Consider the following 22853-nt stretch of genomic DNA (forward strand, 5'->3'; position numbering starts at 1 on the left):
TAAACCATGAGTAAACACACACAAGTCTTGTAAAGTTATAGTCTACTGCTGAGTCACGTACAATAGTCACATGTGTCCTCATAAACCATGAGTAAACACACACAAGTCTTGTAAAGTTATAGTCTACTGCTGAGTCACGTACAATAGTCACATGTGTCCTCATAAACCATGAGTAAACACACACAAGTGTTGTAAAGTTATAGTCTACTGCTGAGTCACGTTCAATAGTCACATGTGTCCTCATAAACCATGAGTAAACACACAGAAATGTTGTAAACTTATAGTCTACCGCTAAGTCAAAATTATAGCTCATTTCTGTTTTTTTTCTGTCTTCCAGCTCGTCCATGAGCCTGTCGTTTCAGGAAGTGAAGTCACATCTCCTAAAGAGGTTTGTTAATAATTTTGTCAAATTTGTGTCACACGTGTTATAATTTGATCTGAAGTGAAATTGTAATTCCTACTAAATGTGATTCCACAGTTAACATGTTAAAACACCTGTGTGTTAACAGTATACGGAAAGGCTTGTGTCCTCATAAACCATGAGTAAACACACACGTACAATAGTCACATGTGTCCTCATAAACCATGAGTAAACACGCACAAGTCTTGTAAAGTTATAGTCTACTTGCTGCGTCATCTACAATAGTCACATGTGTCCTCATAAACCATGAGTAAACACACACAAGTTTTGTAAAGGAAAAGTCTACCGCTAAGTCACGTACAAAAGTCACATGTGTCCTCATAAACCGCTAAGTCACGTACAAAAGTCACATGTGTCCTCATAAACCATGAGTAAACACACACAAGTGTTGTAAAGGTAAAGTCTACCGCTGAGTCACATACAATAGTCACATGTGTCCTCATAAACCATGAGTAAACACGCACAAGTGTTGTAAAGTTAAAGTCTACTGCTGAGTCAAGTACAATAGTCACATGTGTCCTCATAAACCATGAGTAAACACACACAAGTCTTGTAAAGTTATAGTCTACTTGCTGCGTCATCTACAATAGTCACATGTGTCCTCATAAACCATGAGTAAACACACACAAGTGTTGTAAAGGAAAAGTCTACCGCTAAGTCACGTACAAAAGTCACATGTGTCCTCATAAACCGCTAAGTCACGTACAAAAGTCACATGTGTCCTCATAAACCATGAGTAAACACACACAAGTGTTGTAAAGGTAAAGTCTACCGCTGAGTCACATACAATAGTCACATGTGTCCTCATAAACCATGAGTAAACACGCACAAGTGTTGTAAAGTTAAAGTCTACTGCTGAGTCACGTACAATAGTCACATGTGTCCTCATAAACCATGAGTAAACACACACAAGTCTTGTAAAGTTATAGTCTACTTGCTGAGTCATGTACAATAGTCAAATGTGTCCTCATAAACCATGAGTAAACACACACAAGTGTTGTAAAGTTACAGTCTACCGCTGAGTCGCATACAATAGTCACACATGTCCTCATAAACCATGAGTAAACACACACAAGTGTTGTAAAGTTGTAGTCTACCGCTAAGTCAAATTATAGCTCATTTCTGTTTTTTTTCTGTCTTCCAGCTCGTCCATGAGCCTGTCGTTTCAGGAAGTGAAGTCACATCTCCTAAAGAGGTTTGTTAATAATTTTGTCAAATTTGTGTCACACGTGTTATCATTTGATCTGAAGTGAAATTGTAATTCCTACTAAATGTGATTCCGCAGTTAACATGTTAAAACACCTGTGTGTTAACAGTATACGGAAAGGCTTGTGACCTCATAAACCATGAGTAAACACACACGTACAATAGTCACATGTGTCCTCATAAACCATGAGTACACACACACAAGTGTTGTAAACTTATAGTCTACCGCTGAGTCAAGTACAATAGTCACATGTGTCCTCATAAACCATGAGTTAACACACAAGTGTTGTAAAGTTATAGTCTACTGGTGAGTCACGTACAATAGTCACATGTGTCCTCATAAACCATGAGTAAACTCACACAGGTCTTGTAAAGTTACAGTCTACTGGTGAGTCACGTACAATAGTCACATGTGTCCTTATAAACCATGAGTAAACACACACAAGTCTTGTAAAGTTATAGTCTACTGCTGAGTCACGTACAATAGGCACATGTGTCCTCATAAACCATGAGTACACACACACAAGTGTTGTAAAGTTATAGTCTACTGCTGAGTCACGTTCAATAGTCACATGTGTCCTCATAAACCAGGGGTGGGGAACCCTGGTCCTGGAGGGCCATTGTCCTGCAGAGTTTTGTTCCAACCCTAATTAAACACACCTGAGTGTGTTTAAGTCTTCACGATCACTTGGAAATTAAATTCAGGTGTGTTTGATTAGGGTTGGAACTAAACTCTGCAGGACAGTGGCCCTCCAGGACCCAGGGTTCCCCACTCCTGTCATAAACCATGAGTACACACACACAAGTGTTGTAAAGTTATAGTCTACTGCTGAGTCACGTTCAATAGTCACATGTGTCCTCATAAACCATGAGTTAACACACACGTCTTGTAAACTTATAGTCTACTGCTGAGTCACGTACAATAGTCACATGTGTCCTCATAAACCATGAGTACACACACACAAGTGTTGTAAAGTTATAGTCTACTGCTGAGTCACGTTCAATAGTCACATGTGTCCTCATAAACCATGAGTAAACACACACAAGTGTTTTAAAGTTATAGTCTACCGCTGAGTCACGTACAATAGTCACATGTGTCCTCATAAACCATGAGTAAACACACACAAGTGTTTTAAAGTTATAGTCTACCGCTGAGTCACGTACAATAGTCAAATGTGTCCTCATAAACCATGAGTAAACACACACAAGTGTTGTAAAGTTACAGTCTACTGCTGAGTCACGTACAATAGTCACATGTTAAAGGATTAGTTAAAGGATTAGTCCATTTTCTTGGAAGAAAAATCCAGATGATTTACTCACCACCATGTCATCCAGGATGTTGATGTCTTTCTTTGTTCAGTCGAGAGGAGATTGTGTTTTTTGAGGAAAGCATTGCAGGATTTTTCTAATTTTAATGGACTTTGGTAGAACCCAACATTTAATACTTAATTCAACACTTAACAGGTTTTTTCAACGGAGTTTCAAAGGACTATAAACAATCCCAAACGAGGCATAAGGGTCTTGTCTGGCGAAACGATTGTCATTTTTGACAATAAAAATAACAAATATACACTTTTAAAGCACAACTTCTCGTCGTGTAGATCCGGTCGTGATGCGCCAGCTGACCCCACTACGTCACTGCAATACGTCATCACGTCAAGAGGTCACAGAGGACGAACGCGAAACTCCGCCCCAGTGTTTACATGTGTTGAAAAAGAGGACCGTTCCTACGTTGTTGTATGTCAACTGATACTAATTAATGTCTTTGTGGCAGTTTATTGTTTAAAATGGTCCGCAAATGTGCGTTTTATATATGTAACACGTGACCTCCCTACGTCACTACACATTTACGTTAGATACCGCTGGACCGGACCTTGACGAAAAGTTGTGGTTTAAAAGTATATATTTTTTATTTTTCTTGTCAAAAATGACAATCATTTCGCTAGATAAGACCCTTATGCCTCGTTTGGGATTGTTTATATTCCTTTGAAACTCCGTTGAAAAAAACTGTTACGTGTTGAGTTAAGTATTAAATGTTGGGTTCTATTAAAGTCCATTAAAATTAGAAAAATTCTGCAATGTTTTCTTCAAAAAACATAATTTCTTCTGGACTGAACAAAGAAAGACATCAACATTTTGGATGACATGGTGGTGAGTAAATTATCTGGATTTTTCTTTTAAGAAAATGGACTAATCCTTTAACACACACGTACAATAGTCACATGTGTCCTCATAAACCATGAGTACACACACACAAGTGTTGTAAACTTATAGTCTACCGCTGAGTCAAGTACAATAGTCACATGTGTCCTCATAAACCATGAGTACACACACACAAGTGTTGTAAAGCTATAGTCTACTGCTGAGTCACGTTCAATAGTCACATGTGTCCTCATAAACCATGAGTACACACACACAAGTGTTGTAAAGCTATAGTCTACTGCTGAGTCACGTTCAATAGTCACATGTGTCCTCATAAACCATGAGTTAACACACACGTACAATAGTCACATGTGTCCTCATAAACCATGAGTACACACACACACAAGTGTTGTAAAGTTATAGTCTACTGCTGAGTCACGTTCAATAGTCACATGTGTCCTCATAAACCATGAGTAAACAAACACAAGTGTTGTAAAGTTATAGTCTACTGCTGAGTCACGTACAATAGTCACATGTGTCCTCATAAACCATGAGTACACACACACAAGTGTTGTAAAGTTAGTCTACTGCTGAGTCACGTTCAATAGTCACATGTGTCCTCATAAACCATGAGTTAACACACACGTACAACAGTCACATGTGTCCTCATAAACCATGAGTACACACACACAAGTGTTGTAAACTTATAGTCTACCGCTGAGTCAAGTACAATAGTCACATGTGTCCTCATAAACCATGATTACACACACACAAGTGTTGTAAACTTATAGTCTACCGCTGAGTCAAGTACAATAGTCACATGTGTCCTCATAAACCATGAGTAAACACACACAAGTGTTTTAAAGTTAAAGTCTACCGCTGAGTCACCTACAATAGTCACATGTGTCCTCATAAACCATGAGTAAACACACACGTACAATAGTCACATGTGTCCTCATAAACCATGAGTACACACACACAAGTGTTTTAAAGTTAAAGTCTACCGCTGAGTCAAGTACAATAGTCACATGTGTCCTCATAAACCATGAGTAAACACACACGTACAATAGTCACATGTGTCCTCATAAACCATGAGTACACACACACAAGTGTTGTAAACCTATAGTCTACCGCTGAGTCAAGTACAATAGTCACATGTGTCCTCATAAACCATGAGTAAACACACACAAGTCTTGTAAACTTATAGTCTACCGCTGAGTCAAGTACAATAGTCACATGTGTCCTCATAAACCATGAGTAAACACACACAAGTCTTGTAAAGTTATAGTCTACTGCTGAGTCACGTACAATAGTCACATGTGTCCTCATAAACCATGAGTAAACACACACAAGTGTTTTAAAGTTATAGTCTACCGCTGAGTCACGTACAATAGTCACATGTGTCCTCATAAACCATGAGTACACACACACATGTGTTGTAAACTTATAGTCTACCGCTGAGTCAAGTACAATAGTCACATGTGTCCTCATAAACCATGAGTACACACACACATGTGTTGTAAACTTATAGTCTACCGCTGAGTCAAGTACAATAGTCACATGTGTCCTCATAAACCATGAGTAAACACACACAAGTCTTGTAAAGTTATAGTCTACTGCTGAGTCACATCCAATAGTCACATGTGTCCTCATAAACCAGGAGTAAACACACACGTACAATAGTCACATGTGTCCTCATAAACCATGAGTAAACACACACAAATGTTGTAAAGTTGTAGTCTACCGCTAAGTCAAATTATAGCTCATTTCTGTTTTTTTTCTGTCTTCCAGCTCGTCCATGAGCCTGTCGTTTCAGGAAGTGAAGTCACATCTCCTAAAGAGGTTTGTTAATAATTTTGTCAAATTTGTGTCACACGTGTTATAATTTGATCTGAAGTGAAACTGTAATTCCTACTAAATGTGATTCCGCAGTTAACATGTTAAAACACCTCTGTGTTAACAGTATACGGAAAGGCTTGTGACCTCATAAACCATGAGTAAACACACACGTACAATAGTCACATGTGTCCTCATAAACCATGAGTAAACACGCACAAGTGTTGTAAAGTTAAAGTCTACTGCTGAGTCAAGTACAATAGTCACATGTGTCCTCATAAACCATGAATAAACACACACAAGTCTTGTAAAGTTATAGTCTACTTGCTGCGTCATCTACAATAGTCACATGTGTCCTCATAAACCATGAGTAAACACACACAAGTGTTGTAAAGGAAAAGTCTACCGCTAAGTCACGTACAAAAGTCACATGTGTCCTCATAAACCGCTAAGTCACGTACAAAAGTCACATGTGTCCTCATAAACCATGAGTAAACACACACAAGTGTTGTAAAGGTAAAGTCTACCGCTGAGTCACATACAATAGTCACATGTGTCCTCATAAACCATGAGTAAACACACACAAGAGTTGTAAAGGTAAAGTCTACCGCTGAGTCGCATACAATAGTCACATGTGTCCTCATAAACCATGAGTAAACATACACAAGAGTTGTAAAGGTAAAGTCTACCGCTGATTCATGTACAATAGTCACATGTGTCCTCATAAACCATGAGTAAACACACACAAGAGTTGTAAAGGTAAAGTCTACCGCTGAGTCGCATACAATAGTCACATGTGTCCTCATAAACCATGAGTAAACACACACAAGAGTTGTAAAGGTAAAGTCTACCGCTGATTCATGTACAATAGTCACATGTGTCCTCATAAACCATGAGTAAACATACACAAGAGTTGTAAAGGTAAAGTCTACCGCTGATTCATGTACAATAGTCACATGTGTCCTCATAAACCATGAGTACACACACACAAGAGTTGTAAAGGTAAAGTCTACCGCTGAGTCGCATACAATAGTGAAATGTGTCCTCATAAACCATGAGTAAACACACACAAGTGTTGTAAAGGAAAAGTCTACCGCTAAGTCACGTACAAAGTAACATGTGTCCTCATAAACCATGAGTAAACACACACAAGTCTTGTAAAGTTATAGTCTACTTGCTGGGTCATGTACAATAGTCAAATGTGTCCTCATAAACCATGAGGAAACACACACAAGTGTTGTAAACTTATAGGGCCGGTTTCCCGGACAGGGATTAGACTAGTCCTAGACTAAAACATTTTTAAGAGCTGTCCAAACTGAAAACAACTTGCACTGACATTACTTAAAATACATCAGTGCCTTTTGTTTTCCTCAAAATGCACACAGGTAATGTTTTTAGTAAGGCATGTTTGTTAAAACTAGTTATATTTTCTAATTAAACTAAGGCCTAGTCCTGGATTAAGCTAATCCCTGTCCGGGAAACCACCCCATAGTCTACCGCTGAGTCACAGTATAGCTCATTTCTCTTTTTTTTCTGTCTTCCAGGTTGTCCATGAGCCTGTCGTTTCAGGAAGTGAAGTCACATCTCCTAAAGAGGTTTGTTAATAATTTTGTAAAATTTGTGTCACACGTGTTATAATTTGATCTGAAGTGAAATTTCTAATTCCTTCTAAATGTGATTCTGCAGTTAACATCCTAAAACACCTGTGTGTTAACAGTATACGGAAAGGCTTGTGTCCTCATAAACCATGAGTAAACACACACGTACAATAGTCACATGTGTCCTCATAAACCATGAGTTAACACACACAAGTGTTGTAAAGTTAAAGTCTACTGCTGAGTCACGTAGAAAAGTCACATGTGTCCTCATAAACCATGAGTAAACACACACGTACAATAGTCACATGTGTCCTCATAAAGCATGAGTAAACACACAAAAGTCTTGTAAAGTTATAGTCTACCGCTGAGTCACATTATAGCTCATTTCTCTTTTTTTCTGTCTTCCAGCTTGTCCATGAGCCTGTCGCTTCAGGAAGTGAAGTCACATCTCCTAAAGAGGTTTGTTAATAATTTTGTCAAATTTGTGACACACGTGTTATAATTTGATCTGAAGTGAAATTTTCTAATTCCTACTAAATGTGATTCCGCAGTTAACATGTTAAAACACCTGTGTGTTAACAGTATACGGAAAGGCTTGTGACCTCATAAACCATGAGTAAACACGCACACATGTTGTAAAGTTATGGTCTACTGCTGAGTCAAGTACAATAGTCACATGTGTCCTCATAAACCATGAGTAAACACACACAAGTCTTGTAAACTTATAGTCTACCGCTGAGTCAAGTACAATAGTCACATGTGTCCTCATAAACCATGAGTAAACACACACAAGTCTTGTAAACTTATAGTCTACCACTGAGTCACGTTCAATAGTCACATGTGTCCTCATAAACCATGAGTACACACACACAAGTGTTGTAAACTTATAGTCTACCGCTGAGTCGCATACAATAGTCACATGTGTCTTCATAAACCATGAGTAAACACACACAAGTGTTGTAAAGTTATAGTCTACTGCTGAGTCAAGTACAATAGTCACATGTGTCCTCATAAACCATGAGTAAACACACACAAGTTTGTAAAGTTATAGTCTACTTGCTGAGTCATGTACAATAGTCACATGTGTCCTCATAAACCATGAGTAAACACACACAAATGTTGTAAACTTATAGTCTACCGCTAAGTCACATTATAGCTCATTTCTCTTTTTTTCGGTCTTCCAGCTCGTCCATGAGCCTGTCGCTTCAGGAAGTGAAGTCACATCTCTTAAAGAGGTTTGTTAATAATTTTGTCAAATTTGTGTCACGCGTGTTATAATTTGATCTGAAGTGAAATTTTCTAATTCCTACTAAATGTGATTCAGCAGTTAACTTGTTAATTAAAGGACAAGTTTGGTATTTTACACTTCAAGCCCTGTTTTCAGATTGTTTATGATGAAATAGAACGGTTTTGACTGAAATTTGGAGATATGCGGCTGCCCCGAGAATTTTTGGGTGTTTGTGTTTCACCTCCCACCTTTACAATGGGTTTAAAGGCGGAGTCCATGATGTTTAAAAGCCAATGTTGATATTTGAAATCACCTAAACAAACAGGCCCCTACCCCAATAGAATCTGGACCTTCTGTTGATAGACCCGCCCCACACATACGCAACCCGGCATTTGATTTGATTTGATTGGCTATAAGTGTGTTTTGGTAGTCGGCCCGTCTTCTTTTCCAAAGCGTTTTTCAAACATCGTGGACTCCGCCTTTAATGGTGCACTGGAACAATCCTTCCTAAAATGCATTAAACTTTCGTTTACAAAGACGTGAAACTCAGCGAGTGGTCAGGGGTGTTCACTGATATGTTCACACAAAAATCGCTGCAAAATACACATTCTAACAGGTTTTATCGTAGTTTTTGCCAACTCCATTGACATGTATTAGATGTGCTGTGAGGTACGGTATTACTCCGCGCCGGGAACTTTGTTTCTATTCTTGCAATTGGCAATGGCGGATTAGCGCCACCACCTGGGCTGGAGTGTCTATTATTCAAGCTCTAAGCGGAAGAATGTACAGGTGTGAGGGGGTTTTTTTGGGAAAAAAGGTCCACAAGTTAACAACGAATGCTAAAACAGCTGTTGAAAAGCATCTTTTGCAACGATTTTTGTGTGAGCATATCAGTGAACACCCCTGACCACTCGGTGATTGTCATGTCTTTGTAAACGAAAGTTTAATGCATTTTAGGAAGGATTGTTCCAGTGCACCATTAAACCCATTGTAAAGGTGGGAAGTGAAACACAAACACCCAAAAAATCTCGGGGCAGCCCCATATGTCCAAATTTCAGTCAAAATCGTTCTATTTCATCATAAACAATATGAAAACAGGGCTTTAAGTGTAAAATACCAAACTTAAAACACTTGTAAACACACACAAGTTTGTTTAAATTTAAAAACAAATTTTCTTCTGGGTGCCATGCTCCACAAGTTCGGTGTTTTACACTTAAAGCCCTGTTTTCAGATTGTTTATGATGAAATAGAACGGTTTTGACTGAAATTTGTAGATATGATGCTGGGCCGAGAATTTTCGGGTGTTTGTTGTATCACCCCCACCTCTACAATGGGTGTAAAGGTGCACAGGAACAATCCTTCCTAAAATGCATTAAACTTTCGTTTACTTTCATTTAATGCATTTTAGGAAGGATTGTTCCAGTGCACCTATGCAGCCATTGTAGAGGTGGGGATCATGATACAAAAAACACCCTAAAATTCTCGGCCCAGCATCATATGTCCAAATTTCAGTCAAAACCGTTCTATTTCATCATAAACAATCTGAAAACAGGGCTTTAAGTGTAAAATACCGAACTTGTCCTTTAAAAACTCCTTCACTAGCATTAAATAAGACCCATCCAATTTAGCTACTGCCATCTATTAGCAGCTGTGCATAATGATGAACTTGAATGCATTTAGGAGATTGCAGGTATTCACACTAATTTGTCCCTGGCATTAATTTGAGACTGGGATTTATTTGTCCACGATGTCCACGCCCCCGGCCACCATCAGAAGCCCGGCGTTTATTTGAATACCGGTCTTTATTTGAGGAATTACTTTATGATGTTTTATTAACAAAGTTAAGGAGGAGCAGGTTCAGATAATTAACCAAATGGTTACACTTTATTTTACTAAGTACAGTTGAAAGAAAAGGTTTATGAACCCTTTGAGCTTACTTGGATTTCTTCATAAATTGGTCATAAAATGTGTTCTGATCTTCATCTAAGTCACAACAATAGAGAAACACAGTCTGCTTAAACTAATACCGCACAAAAATTATACGTTTTCATGTTTTTGTTGAGCACGGCATGTAAACATTCATAGTGCAGGGTGGAAAAAGTGTGTGACCCTTTGGGTTTAATAACTGGTTGACCCTCCTTTGGCAGCAATAACCTCAACCAAACATTTCCTATATTTGCAGATCAGACCTGCACAACGGTCAGGAGAAGTTTTGGACCATTCCTTTTTACAAAAGTGTTTCAGTTCAGCAATATTCTTGGGATGTCTGGTGTGAATCGCTCTCTTGAGGTCATGCCACAGCATCTCAGTGGGGTTGAGGTCAGGACTCTGACTGGGCCACTCCAGAAGGCGTACTTTCATCTGTTGAAGCCATTCTGTAGTTGATTTACTTCTATGCTTTGCGTCCTTGTCCTGTTGCATCACCCCTCCTCTGTTAAGCTTCAGTTGGTCTTAAGTTTTTCTGCAAAATGTCTTGATAAACTTTGGAATTCATTTTTCCATCGATGACAGTACTCTGTCCAGGGCCTGAGGCAGCAAAGCAGCCCCAAACCATGATGGCCCCTCCACCATATTTCACAGTTGGGATGAGGTTTTGATGTTGGTGTGCTGTGCCTTTTGTTCTACACATATCACATTGTGTGTTCTTTCCAAACAACTCAATTTTGGTTTCATCTGTCCACAGAATGTTTTGCCAGTAGTGCTGTGGAACATCCAGGTGCTCTTTTGCAAACTTCAAACGTGCTGCAATGTTTTTTTGGACAGCAGTGGCTTCCTCCGTGGTGTCCTCCCATGAAGTCCATTCTTGTTTAATGTTTTCCTTATTGTAGATTTGTCAACAAAAATGTTAGCATGTGCCAGAGATTTCTGTAAGTCTTTAGCTGACACTCCAGGATTCTTCTTCACTTCATTGAGCATTCTGTGCTGTGCTCTTGCAGTCATCTTTACAGGATGACCACGCCTAGGGAGTGTAGCAACAGTGCTGAACTTTCTCCATTTGTAGACGATCTGTCTTACCGTGGACACATGGACATCAAGGCTTTTAGATATACTTTTGTAGCCCTTTCCAGCTTTATGTAAGTCAACAATTCTTGATCGTAGGTCTTCTGAGAGCTCTTTTGTGCGAGGCATGGTTCACATCAGACAATGCTTCTTCAGAACAGCAAACTCAAAACTGGTGTGTGTTTTTTATTGGACAGGGCAGCTTTAATCAGCACATCCAATCTCATCATATTGATTGGACCCCAGGTTGGCTGACTCCTGGCTCCAATTAGCTCTTGGAGAACTCATTAGCCTAGGGTTTCACATACTTTTTCCCCCCTGCACTATGAAAACATATAGGGGTGGTTTCCTAGACAGGGATTAGACTAGTCCTAGACTAAAACACTTTTAAGAGCTCTCCAAACTGAAAACAACTTGCACTGACATATCTTAAAATACATCAGTGCCCTTTGTTTTACCTCAAAATACACACAGGTAATGTTTTTAGTAAGGCATGTTTGTTCAAACTAGTTATATTTCCTAATTAAACTAAGGTCTAGTCTTGGATTAAGCTAATCCTGGTCCGGGAAACCGCCCCAAAATGTTTGTGCGGTATTAGTTTAAGCAGACTGTTTTTCTCTATTGTTGTGACTTAGATGAAGATCAGAACACATTTTATGACCAATTTATGAAGAAATCCAAGTAAGCCCAAAGGGTTCACATACTTTTTCTTTCAACTGTATAAATAACTTTGCAACTTCATGTCAACTAACTTTCATTAATTTGCAACTATACATCAACTAACTGTCATTAAAGTATTAGTAGACTGTAAGGGTTAGGAAAGATGTTAGGGTTAGTGGAATAAGTTGACATGCACCTGCAAAGATACTTGTAGACCAGGGGTTTTCAAACCTGTCCTGGAGGACCAGTAGTACTGCACAATTTGCATGTCTCCGTCATTAGACACACCTGGTTTAAATCTTCAGCTCATTAGTAGAGACTGTAAGACCTGAACTGGGTGTGTAAGGTAACTGAATGAGGTGTGTCACAAAAGGTAAACACACAAAATGTGCAGTACTTGTGGTCCTCCAGGACAGGTTTGAAAACCCCTGTTGTAGACAGTTAAATGTCTGAGGAGATATAATCACAATAAAGTGTTAGTAGATATTAAGCAGACAGTCTACTAATTCTCTAAAGATTGGTAGTTGATAAGTAGTTGCAAAGTTACTTATAATTAGTAAAATTTCTAAAGTGGACTATCGAAATAAAGTGTTACCAGCCAAATTAGCAGAGGTGTAGAATTCCACGGACGTGGTAATCAAAGGGTACACGTCATGATGAAAAGGAAAATAAAACTTAATTTTGAAGAAACTGACAGAAAATGAACACATACTAGATTATTAATGAATTAAATGTTTTTAACAGATACCTCTAACGGGAATAGCTGCGTGATGAAGTGAAACTTAAGGGTTAATAAACACAAACTGAAGCAGATTTTGTAGAACATTATATTATCTTAAAGGAGTGTAGCTACTGTAGCATGTAAATAATGCACATAAATAACGTGAGCAAGAGCGAATCAGGCACGTGCCGCCTAGCTAGGTTGCTCAAACAACAAAATCACCACAGGGCTCGACATTAAGGCTTGTCTGGGACAAGTGGATTTTTTGAAGGACAAGTGTAAGAGAAAATAAGTTGTCCGACTGGAGAAGTTAAATTTCAAACAATGTTACTTAACGTTATGTGCCGTTAACGACAGAGCAGAACGCGCAGCGCAAACACCGAGCGGAATATTGAACAGAGAGCGCAGTGCACCGACAAACACACAAACGCACGTTTACACCTTATGTTGTTACTAAAAAGCTGCACGCGCATGAAACCTGATCACCGAACATGGAGGAGCGAGACTGCATGGAGTGGAGAGTGATGTTTCTTCAGGCTCCGGTGTGAATATAAATGATTTTGAAACCGCATTTTCATCACTGTGTGTCAAAAAAGCCGATTTAAGTCCGTATTTTATCACTTCTAAAGTTTGGTAAAAACACATAATGGGCTTGAAATCTTGTTTAAGAATCTGTTTTATAATGAGAATCTCTCTTTCAGTGCGCCTATGTGTGTGTGCTGCGCGACAGCTGATTTGAATCTGACAGAGTTCGTCACTGTACATTAAAAATCCCACACAAACATTACAGCGTAAATGCTAGGTTTAAAATTTATTTTATATATAACAGATAATCTAGATACATTTACCCTAATAAGTTTTTTAAAACATGGTAATGTTTTAATGTTTTGCTTTAGTGTTTTAATGTCAGATCATTGAAATGTGGGAAAAAATGAAGAGAAAGGCAGCAGATATAGCATCATTCTTCAGAAAGAGTAGCAAGAAGCAGCCAAATGAATCTTAGTAAAATACATTTCAGTGGCCTACAAAATTCACGTGATTTTCTGGTCTCTATTGTTTTTTCAGCAATTGGAGATATAAATTCTGGTTTCAAAGTAAATTTCAAAAGTTTTATTTGATTAAATAGTAAAAAAAATGAGGTTGAATTATGACTATAAATTGTATGTTAATCTCAATTCATTTTAATTAAAATTGTAGAAAGTAGAAATTGTATGTTATACATCATTGTGATTATTGCACCTATAATACTTAATAGTATTTTAAGGTTGCATGATAGAGATTTTATGTGCCACCCCAGAGTAACTGGCACCTGCCTAGCCACCCCTATGAAAAATCCCTGGCTCCGCCACTGATTAGCAAAACACAAAAAATACATTATATTATAAATCTTTACCCGGACAAGTGACTTTTGTGCATTGACAAGTGAAACATAAATTTACTCCGAAGAACAAGTTCCTCAAAAAGTTAATGTCAAGCCCTGCACCAGCTAACTTGCATTACATTTGCAAGAACCACGTCTTTCTCTCACTTCAGCCGTGTGGCACGCGTGCCTGCTCACGATGTGAAGCACGTCTGCGCTATTCTCTGAAAAGCACTTGACAGGCTTTTGTGCAGTGCCTGAATTTGTGTAAATGATTTTTGTCAAAAAATAGAATTCTGGTTTATCTCAATCAGTTTCCCAGCTCATTCAAAAGCGACTTCAATACTGGTTTTGAAAATTAGCTCATCACTAATATCTTTATCCTCTATGTCTTTCATGAACTTGTTTTTTCCCCTCAAGGTAATAATGGTAAGATCCCAGCAGGAAGCTAGAAGGCCAGGCAGTGGCAATGATGGTAAGAAAATTCCTTTAAAAAAAAATAAAACAGAGTCCACGAAGTCTAAATTAAAATACTTAGTTAATTTTTAAGGAAAAATATTGAATATTGAAACTCTTTGGTTATTTTTAGCGCGATGCTAAATGGTCTGTTCAGATTCAATGGATTATGCTAAGCTATGCTAAAAAAACTAAAAAGTGGACATGGTGCCATGCAGAAAGGAGGGGAAAGAGGGGAGACAGACAGACAACTTAGGATTCAGACAGTTTCAATTCGCTTCCATTGAGTTAAAAACACAATAAATGCACAGCCATTGGCACTGCATTGAAAACGTATAGATAAAACCACTGTTGCAGTGTGATAATCTAAGGCTTATTCTGTGGCATTTATATAAGCCTTTTGACGGGTTGTGTCAAGGAGTTGTAAAAATCACTCACTAAAATGAATGAATAACATTTGTGCCGAACTCTTATTACAAAGCAAAAACAAACATTCTCTTTCGATTCATGAACGTTTCTCTCAGTTAATGTATGTGATCTCACAGTCTAAAGCGTCTGTCATAACATGCTGTTGTGAATAATTAAAGGAGCGGTGAATCAAATACTTAATTTTAACTTGATAATTTGTTATATAAGAGGTCATCATACTTAAATGAACATTCTGCAAGTTTCAGAACTGAAATGTGCTACTGAAATATAACAGTTTTTGGCACCAAGCCAGTATTACAAGCGAGTGTGGAATTCCAAAAAATATGACGTCAAAGTAGAATTGAAGCACCTCCCCATAGCCAAATACACTTTTGTAGCCCCTCCCACAGCTTCGCATGACACGTGTGTCTCAACAATAAGTAAACATGTCTTTAAAGATTGCCAAATGTAACCAAAATGACTTTTAAATACATTTTTTCTTAGAGACTTTTATTTTGACACGGTGATCTAAAGTAACCATGGAAACGCATTTTCGGTTGTGGAAGAACCGTCTATGGGAATAACAGACGCTGGATAACGGAGGCTCAACATTAGGAATGCGTGGATAAAGTTTGTTTTTGAAAAAGTTCCAGCTCGCGTGGGGAGTGTTTGTTGTGTACACGGATTCATTTGTAAAGAAGTCGATGCTGGATTTGCAGAGAGACTGTGATTAAAAACACCACTAAGATTGGATCTGACAAAAATGACACAGCAGTATACACATTAAGTTTATTTAAGTTACTGCGTTTCACTATTGCTTTGTTAGAAGAGATCGCTTGATATGTCTGTTGTAACATCCGTGTCTAAACACGTATGTTTGACTGTTTTAATGTACTAAAAACATTAAACGATTAATAAAGGTACAACACTTAACAACACGACTGTAATTTAACGGTAGAAATATACAAAGTTAGTGATAAAGAAGGATTTATCAGCCGCAGTTTCTGATGCCCGCTTGTTGTATTGTGTTGTATACGGTAATTTAGGCGAGTTGCGTTTGAAAGGTCAAACACTCCACAAAGCTTTTTTATCATATAACTGTGGTATGTAACGTTACGTGTATGTCAGAGCAACCTCACAAGCACACAAGAAATATGCAAAGTTATTGATAAGGATTTATAAGCCGCAGTTTAGATTCTAATGCACGCTTACTGTGTTGTATACGGTAATTTAGTCACGTCGAGTTTAAATTTTTGTTTCTACTTTACTATACGTATTGTCATTTATGTGTATCATGTTTAGCACCCAGAATCTTTTGTGGCTCAAACATATTTGTGTTCGGCTGTTATTTTTACACATTAACGTTTTTAAAACATTTCCCCACATGTAATGACGGGGAATGAAGCTGTCCAATCATAGCAGTGGGCGTTACGTCCAGGTCTTCAGTGCGGCCTGCCCCTTCAAACAAACCATTTCTCCAGACAGCCACTAATCCATGTTACAAAATAGCCTATTACTTATTGCTTTTGATGTTTTTAAATGTAAAAACCACGCGAACATCATAAGTAGACATCAGACAACAGTATAAAACAATAAAATCGACAAATTCACCGCCCCTTTAAGCTAAGGGCCTTCTCATAGGATAAGAACACGCAGTCTCATGAATAATTTTATAGACACTGAAGCGTTATCAATGTACTAGTTCTTTGCCACATGTGACGTCAACACAATGTAGATTTTAAACCCAGAAGATGAAAATAGCGCAGAAAGCTCAAAATTAACCAGCTTTCAGATGCTAACATTGTCTTCTATGATGTGCAAAGTAGTCTGGGGTTTCATGACCCTTTAATTCAGTTCAGTGTTGATTCAGTTTAAGTTCATTACCCATATAAAAAAAGTGAAATATTTTCAGATTTCAGGGCGCGGTTCCCCAATAACGCTCACTCTTAGCGCCCTAAGAAGACTCAAAAAGATATATCTTACCAAAGTTGTTTATGTTCCTAAGTAGGGCTGCAGCTATCGATTCTTTTTGTAATCGATTAATCTAGCACTGAATCGATCGATTAATCGAGTAATCGGATAAAAAATTTGTTTGTGTTTTTAAACAACCAAAACAAATAATGCATAACGAAAATGACGTGGCTGTAAAATGTTCAAGCATTTGGCTTTTATTTCTAAAAAAACAGGTATTTGGCTCCAAAAAATAAGACTATTTATTTCAAATTTTATAAGTGCCAGTGCCAACAATTAAGCACTTTAATTTATTAATATGCACAACAGGTTTCATGCTGTAATCTAGCCCTGACATCAAAGTAAATATCTGGTTTATGTACATTTCTACACCTGCAGCATTTACCATTAGGCTACTAACAACATGTAATATATCATTTCTGGGTGCCTATTTGCTATGGTAACAACCTGTGTGTGTGCGCGCGCACGTGCACCTGTGTTTCTGTGTGCACGCGTGCTGTGCTTGAGGAAGAGTGACACCCCAGTCAGACGTTCAGTTGCTTCATTGCATTTTGGTACTGCAGAAATACATACATTACTTTTCAATAGAATGCTGCATTTGGTGCATCACTTGCATTGCGGTGCATTTTAGGTTAAGAATCCGTTCGAAAAAAACGCGTTACGACATCACGATTCGCTGTATACAGTGAATGCATGCTGAAATTATTGTTGCGTGGCTACATAAAAGTTTAAGCATATGTGATGCATTGCGCGATCGGTCTGACTCGCGTGAGAGAGAATAACTTCCTTATAAGACAGAGATTATTATTATGGAACAAAATATGTCAGATTACAAGTTGCCCATATATATGATTGCACTGTGGAGCCGTTTTTTTGGTAAACACACCTGTAAAGTGCATGCGTGTTTGTGAAGGGGTTCTTTTTTAAGCAATTGAACGTGAATACGAAAACATCAAAGCTAAACATCATATATAGTCAAACCGCATAACGACATCGCTACAAATACAGTATGGGATTAAAATCAGCGAAAGCTATGTTACCTTGTTTCATCGACGCTTGGTGAAACAGCAGTGGATGTTTTCGGTTCAGATGCTGAATGTAATGATCCCAAACTTTAAACATTCTCTCTCTGCCGTTTATGGACATATTCGCTCCGCCTTCGTGCCAACTAAATTCAAAATGTACGACGCGCTATGATGTGCTTCCTGAACATTGAACAACGGTCCGTGTGAATCAGAACTCGGCGCGTGTAGTGCGCGTCATAGGAATTTAACGAGGCTTCGAGGCAGAATTTTTGCCTCGAGGAATTTTTTGAATCGAGTAAATCGAGTAACTCGATGAATCGTTTCAGCCCTATTCCTAAGTGTGTTCCCCGAAGTGTCCCTTAGGAAGCTTCTTAACACGCTGCCTCTAAGTTGGACCTAAAGATGCCGCTGTCCCAAGTGAAGGTGCTGAATTATTTGAATTGATCACTCAGGGATTGATTTTCCACTTTATGCGAAGGTGCATTACGGCGCTATAAAAGACAACACGCTCTATAGAAATGGAACATTACTCAAATTATTCCAGTAACATATATTTTAACTTAGTTTAAGTTATCCGTAAAATATAGACTATTAATTAAATTATCAGTAATACGGGTAGACGAACCACTTGTCACTTGTGCTGCTTCTTGACATGGGTTTAATGACTTTAATGACTTTTAAAAATTATGTAATACATTTTAATACTAATAGGTACTTTACAACAAGAAATGGCTTTAATGGCTACTGAGATGTATGTGTGCATTTCTATATTTGAAGAGTTTCGTCGCAAAACTAGATATCCATTTTTTTACATTTTTGTCAAAACATGTTTATTATTATGTTATCATGTTATTATTTTGTTTTATGGTGCTACTTAGCTGTATTTTTTAAGTTATGAAGGTTTAAATCAAAACAAACCAACTGCATTTGAATTGAAGTTAATTGGAATGCACAACCAAAAAACGAGATTTCTGGACAATTAAAAAAACGGTGGTTATCTCGTTTTGCAACAAAACTCTTCATTTATTGTTCTTAATGGTAAGTCAGTTATTTTTATAGTATGAATCATATTATATGTATAATATATAATTTTATTATGTATGCACGTATTAAAACAAACAGTATAATGTAATAAAGACATACCATAATGTAAAACTGTGAAATGTATGAAATATTTAATAAATTGTATAATAGAATACATGATATTATTGCTTTTTAGTATAACCAATTCAAATCTTTAATCTTTCTAAATAAATTATAAATGTAACGTGATGAAAACGCTATAAACAGAGGGAACAGACTTCAATGGGGAACAACCTTCGACACAACACCAGCGCCGTCTTCGATTCATTAGTTCTGATACCAAATAAAGTCAACTGCATAAAAAGTCCTGTATCTAATGCAAACATATATTATTATAAGTCCTAAAATGTCCATAACATAAAATCATTGTCAACATACCATAGTTTGACTTGTACTGCGCTGCGCTGATGTCTAAAGACTGCTGCACAGTGGCGGCGATAGCGTTTTGCGCTCAAGCAATGCTAAGAGAGAGCTTACGAATGGTCCAGACCAACCTTCCGAAAGTGTGACTTACAGAAGATATACTTATGGCGCTTTTCCATTGCATAGTACTCCACGGTTTGGTTTAGTTTGGGTCGGGTCAGCTTACTTTTGGGAGCTTTTCCACTGGGTGCAGTACATAGTACCCAATACTTTTTTTCGTACCACCTCGGTTTGGGTACCAAGCGACCCGAGCTAATACCAAACATGACGCGAAAACATTTTAGGTCACTGATTGGTCTGAGAGAATATTCACTACAGCGTCATCGCTATAATGTAGCTTAGCTTTACCTGTGCTAGCTTGCGCTGTCTCAAGCAAACATGTTGTCATCTGTGCTATGCTATAAGTTCCCAAACACAAAATTGCATTAGGCAATGTAAAACAGAAACTGCATCTTAAACAACAGTACTGTTTGCACATTAGGCTTCACAGAGGGCGTGCAACATCGGCAATTTGGCAAGTAGATGGTAAGCTGTTGATTCATTCTAAAATGCTTTTTTGCTTAGTTGTGTTTGACACATGAAAACGTGTTGGGTTACGTATGTAACTGTTGTTCCCTGAGAAGGGAACGAGACGCTGCGTCTCCCTTGTCATACTTCCTGCGTCCCTGTAACGCCGTCTTTGGCAATATTTTAGATAGCGTTATACTTCCTGGCTACCACCTCACCCTATGTCGTTAAGCCTCACCATTGGTTGAATTTCTTATATGTGAAATATAAAAGCAGAACATACAGAGCAGAACATTGTCAGACTTGTTTCATTGGCCTCGAAAACACTGCAAACTCAGGAAAATGTGATGATTGACAAAGAGATAACAATAGCCACCTTCTGCCGCCTCGCGTGCTTAACACTCACAGCTTTGACCAAAATAATTTAACAGGATTATGTTTTGCAATAAACCTCCGTCTTGGCGTTGTGTACTGCATGCATTTGTGTTCACAGCGCCCAACATCTTGAGGTGTTGCAAGGTCCTCGTCTTTTTTGTACTTATATACCGTTTTGGTGCTTAACCGTTTATGGCTTTTGGCACATGAAGCGATCAAGATTTTGGTGTTATTAAAGTGTAAACATGCCTGTACGAATATTTTGATCTTTGAAATAAAGCATTTGGATTTATTTTGGTTTATTATTGGATTTTTCTTGTTTGCTGTTTTTCTTTTTTTCCTGTAAGATCTGGCAACACTAGTCAGCAAACGCTCATGCCTTTGTCATTTTCTGCAACGCGCATAAAGAAGACTTTTTCCCCTTCTAGGCATTTTAAAATTTTAAAATACTTCTTTTAAGTACTCCTAATAACACTTTTTTTTAGGAAACCTGGCAGTATACAGTAAAAAATTCCGTTGAAGTCAAAATGTTCAATAAATAAACTTAACAACAAATACTTTCCTCTTCACTTAAAGGCAGAGTAGGCAGGTTTAAGTCTAAAAAGTCTAAAACACTTTTTACCAAATTTGTTTGAACTGTCTTTATATTTCAATACATAAGTAAAATGTAAGTACCCAGAAAAAGAGAGTATAAAATCGAGTGTCTGTAGACCTCTCACGACTCATTTTTCCATTCACTCCACCTCCTCCCTCCTGGGTTTCTTCTAAAGCCACGCCCCCAAAACACATGAACGCGCGACTGCTTTGCTGGGAGAACCATCATTTACCTCAGACGAGCGGAGAGGAAGGAGCACGGTGCATGTAGTAACATCACGTCAGAATCACATGTAATAATACACCTAACTTTATCACTATGAATATAAACAAATAGGATGGCTTTTATTACTCACTATTAAGCAAGCATATCGATACTGGAAAAGTTTAAAATATATTTAGTTTGATTCGGTAACGAACAAGTTAGTTATATTTATATTTTTGCATTGATACAAGTTTTTTCATTACCATCAGTTACACTGTAATAAAGGTGAATTTCGTGGAAGATTCATAACATAAACAATGTTTTGCATGTAAGAGTTTCCGTGATGAAAGCATTGTTGACTCTGATGAGGACTACACTCCGGAGACAATACCACTACCGCATCGTCGACTCGAGGAAAAGCCACGCGATATTTACTCTCGTTTGATTTCTTCGTTTATTCCTTTTTTTGCCTCGTTTGCCTTCGTTGACTGGATATGAAGGTACTGTGAGTTCTGAATGCTCTTTCTCTGCAGTACTTTTGCTCTTCATGGATTTCGTGCCCCGTGCACTGGATAATCAATCGGGTTTGCGCATGTGTGGGCAGATCCCGTAGCAACAGGGGTGGTGCCATGGTCACGAGAGAGAGTGATAGTTGCGCAAGCCAATCATTTGTTTCGTCCCGAATGGAAATAATTAGCTGTGTTTAAAACAGTCGTGAAAGGTCTACAGACATTTGAGTTTTATACTCTCTTTTTCAGAGTACTTAAATTGTATAATAATAATATTTCTATATGTAGACAAAGCATTGTAAAACAATTATTTGCCTATCCATTTCCATAGAGCCTTTGAAAAGGAGGAAACCATGCCTGAAGTACCCATCTGAAGGAACAAACACTTGTCATAAATGTCTCTCAAAACAATGGTGTGGTAAATTTGGGTTTTATTTCATTCATGTAATGAGTTGGCTTACCTGTTCTTAACTTTGAACACTGTCATGCTTAATTTGAGTAAACATTACTTAAACAAATCTTTATATTAGTTCAGGCAGGGAACCAGTTCTGGTTAAAAGGTAAAAAAATGGTAGTCAGTTATGTTAACAATTTATCATCTTGTTTGTTTTCAGTCTCTGGCAGAGGAAAGGGTACGCTCAAAAAACCCTGGACAAAAGCTGAAGTGAGTGGTAAATGGACTGCATTTTATATAGCGCTTTTAACAGACCTATGGCCATCCAAAGCGCTTTACAATTTGCCTCACATTCACCCATTCACTCTCTCATTCATACACCGACGGTGGTGTGAGCCATGCAAGGGGCCATCCAGCTCATCGGGAGCAGCTGGGGTTAGATGTCTTGCTCAAAGACACCTTGACACCTGGTCAGGTGGAGTTGGGGATTAAACCACCAATCTTCCGGTTTGTAGACAACCTACATGAACCACTGAGCCACTGCCGCCCCAGTGAACGCTGTAATGTGACACTTCAGATCTCACATCAGCAAAGGTCACTTGGCGTCAGTGAGAGAATGTGAGGTCTGTAAAAGATGTGAGCATCCAGTGCTACAAAATAGGACAGAGCAAAATCTCAGAGAATTTGTTTGAAACCGAGGGCTTACCTTTAAGCGCATGGAAAAGTGAGTC

The 22853-nt window shown here is 38.1% G+C and overlaps 1 protein-coding gene across 1 annotated transcript; it reads left to right on the forward strand.

The window, feature by feature from the left end:
* The first annotated feature begins 1096 nt into the window (after positions 1 to 1096).
* On the forward strand, positions 1097 to 22614 carry LOC129436384 (uncharacterized). Its single transcript, XM_073860041.1, has 9 exons — positions 1097 to 1123; positions 1566 to 1616; positions 5561 to 5611; positions 7150 to 7200; positions 7612 to 7662; positions 8388 to 8438; positions 14593 to 14647; positions 22060 to 22146; positions 22343 to 22614. The coding sequence occupies exons 1-9, from the start codon at positions 1097 to 1099 to the stop codon at positions 22612 to 22614; spliced, it is 696 nt and encodes a 231-aa protein (XP_073716142.1).
* The last annotated feature ends 239 nt before the right edge of the window (positions 22615 to 22853 follow it).

This window comes from Misgurnus anguillicaudatus, chromosome 3 (genome assembly GCF_027580225.2).
Source record: "Misgurnus anguillicaudatus chromosome 3, ASM2758022v2, whole genome shotgun sequence".
Taxonomy (NCBI): domain Eukaryota; kingdom Metazoa; phylum Chordata; class Actinopteri; order Cypriniformes; family Cobitidae; genus Misgurnus; species Misgurnus anguillicaudatus.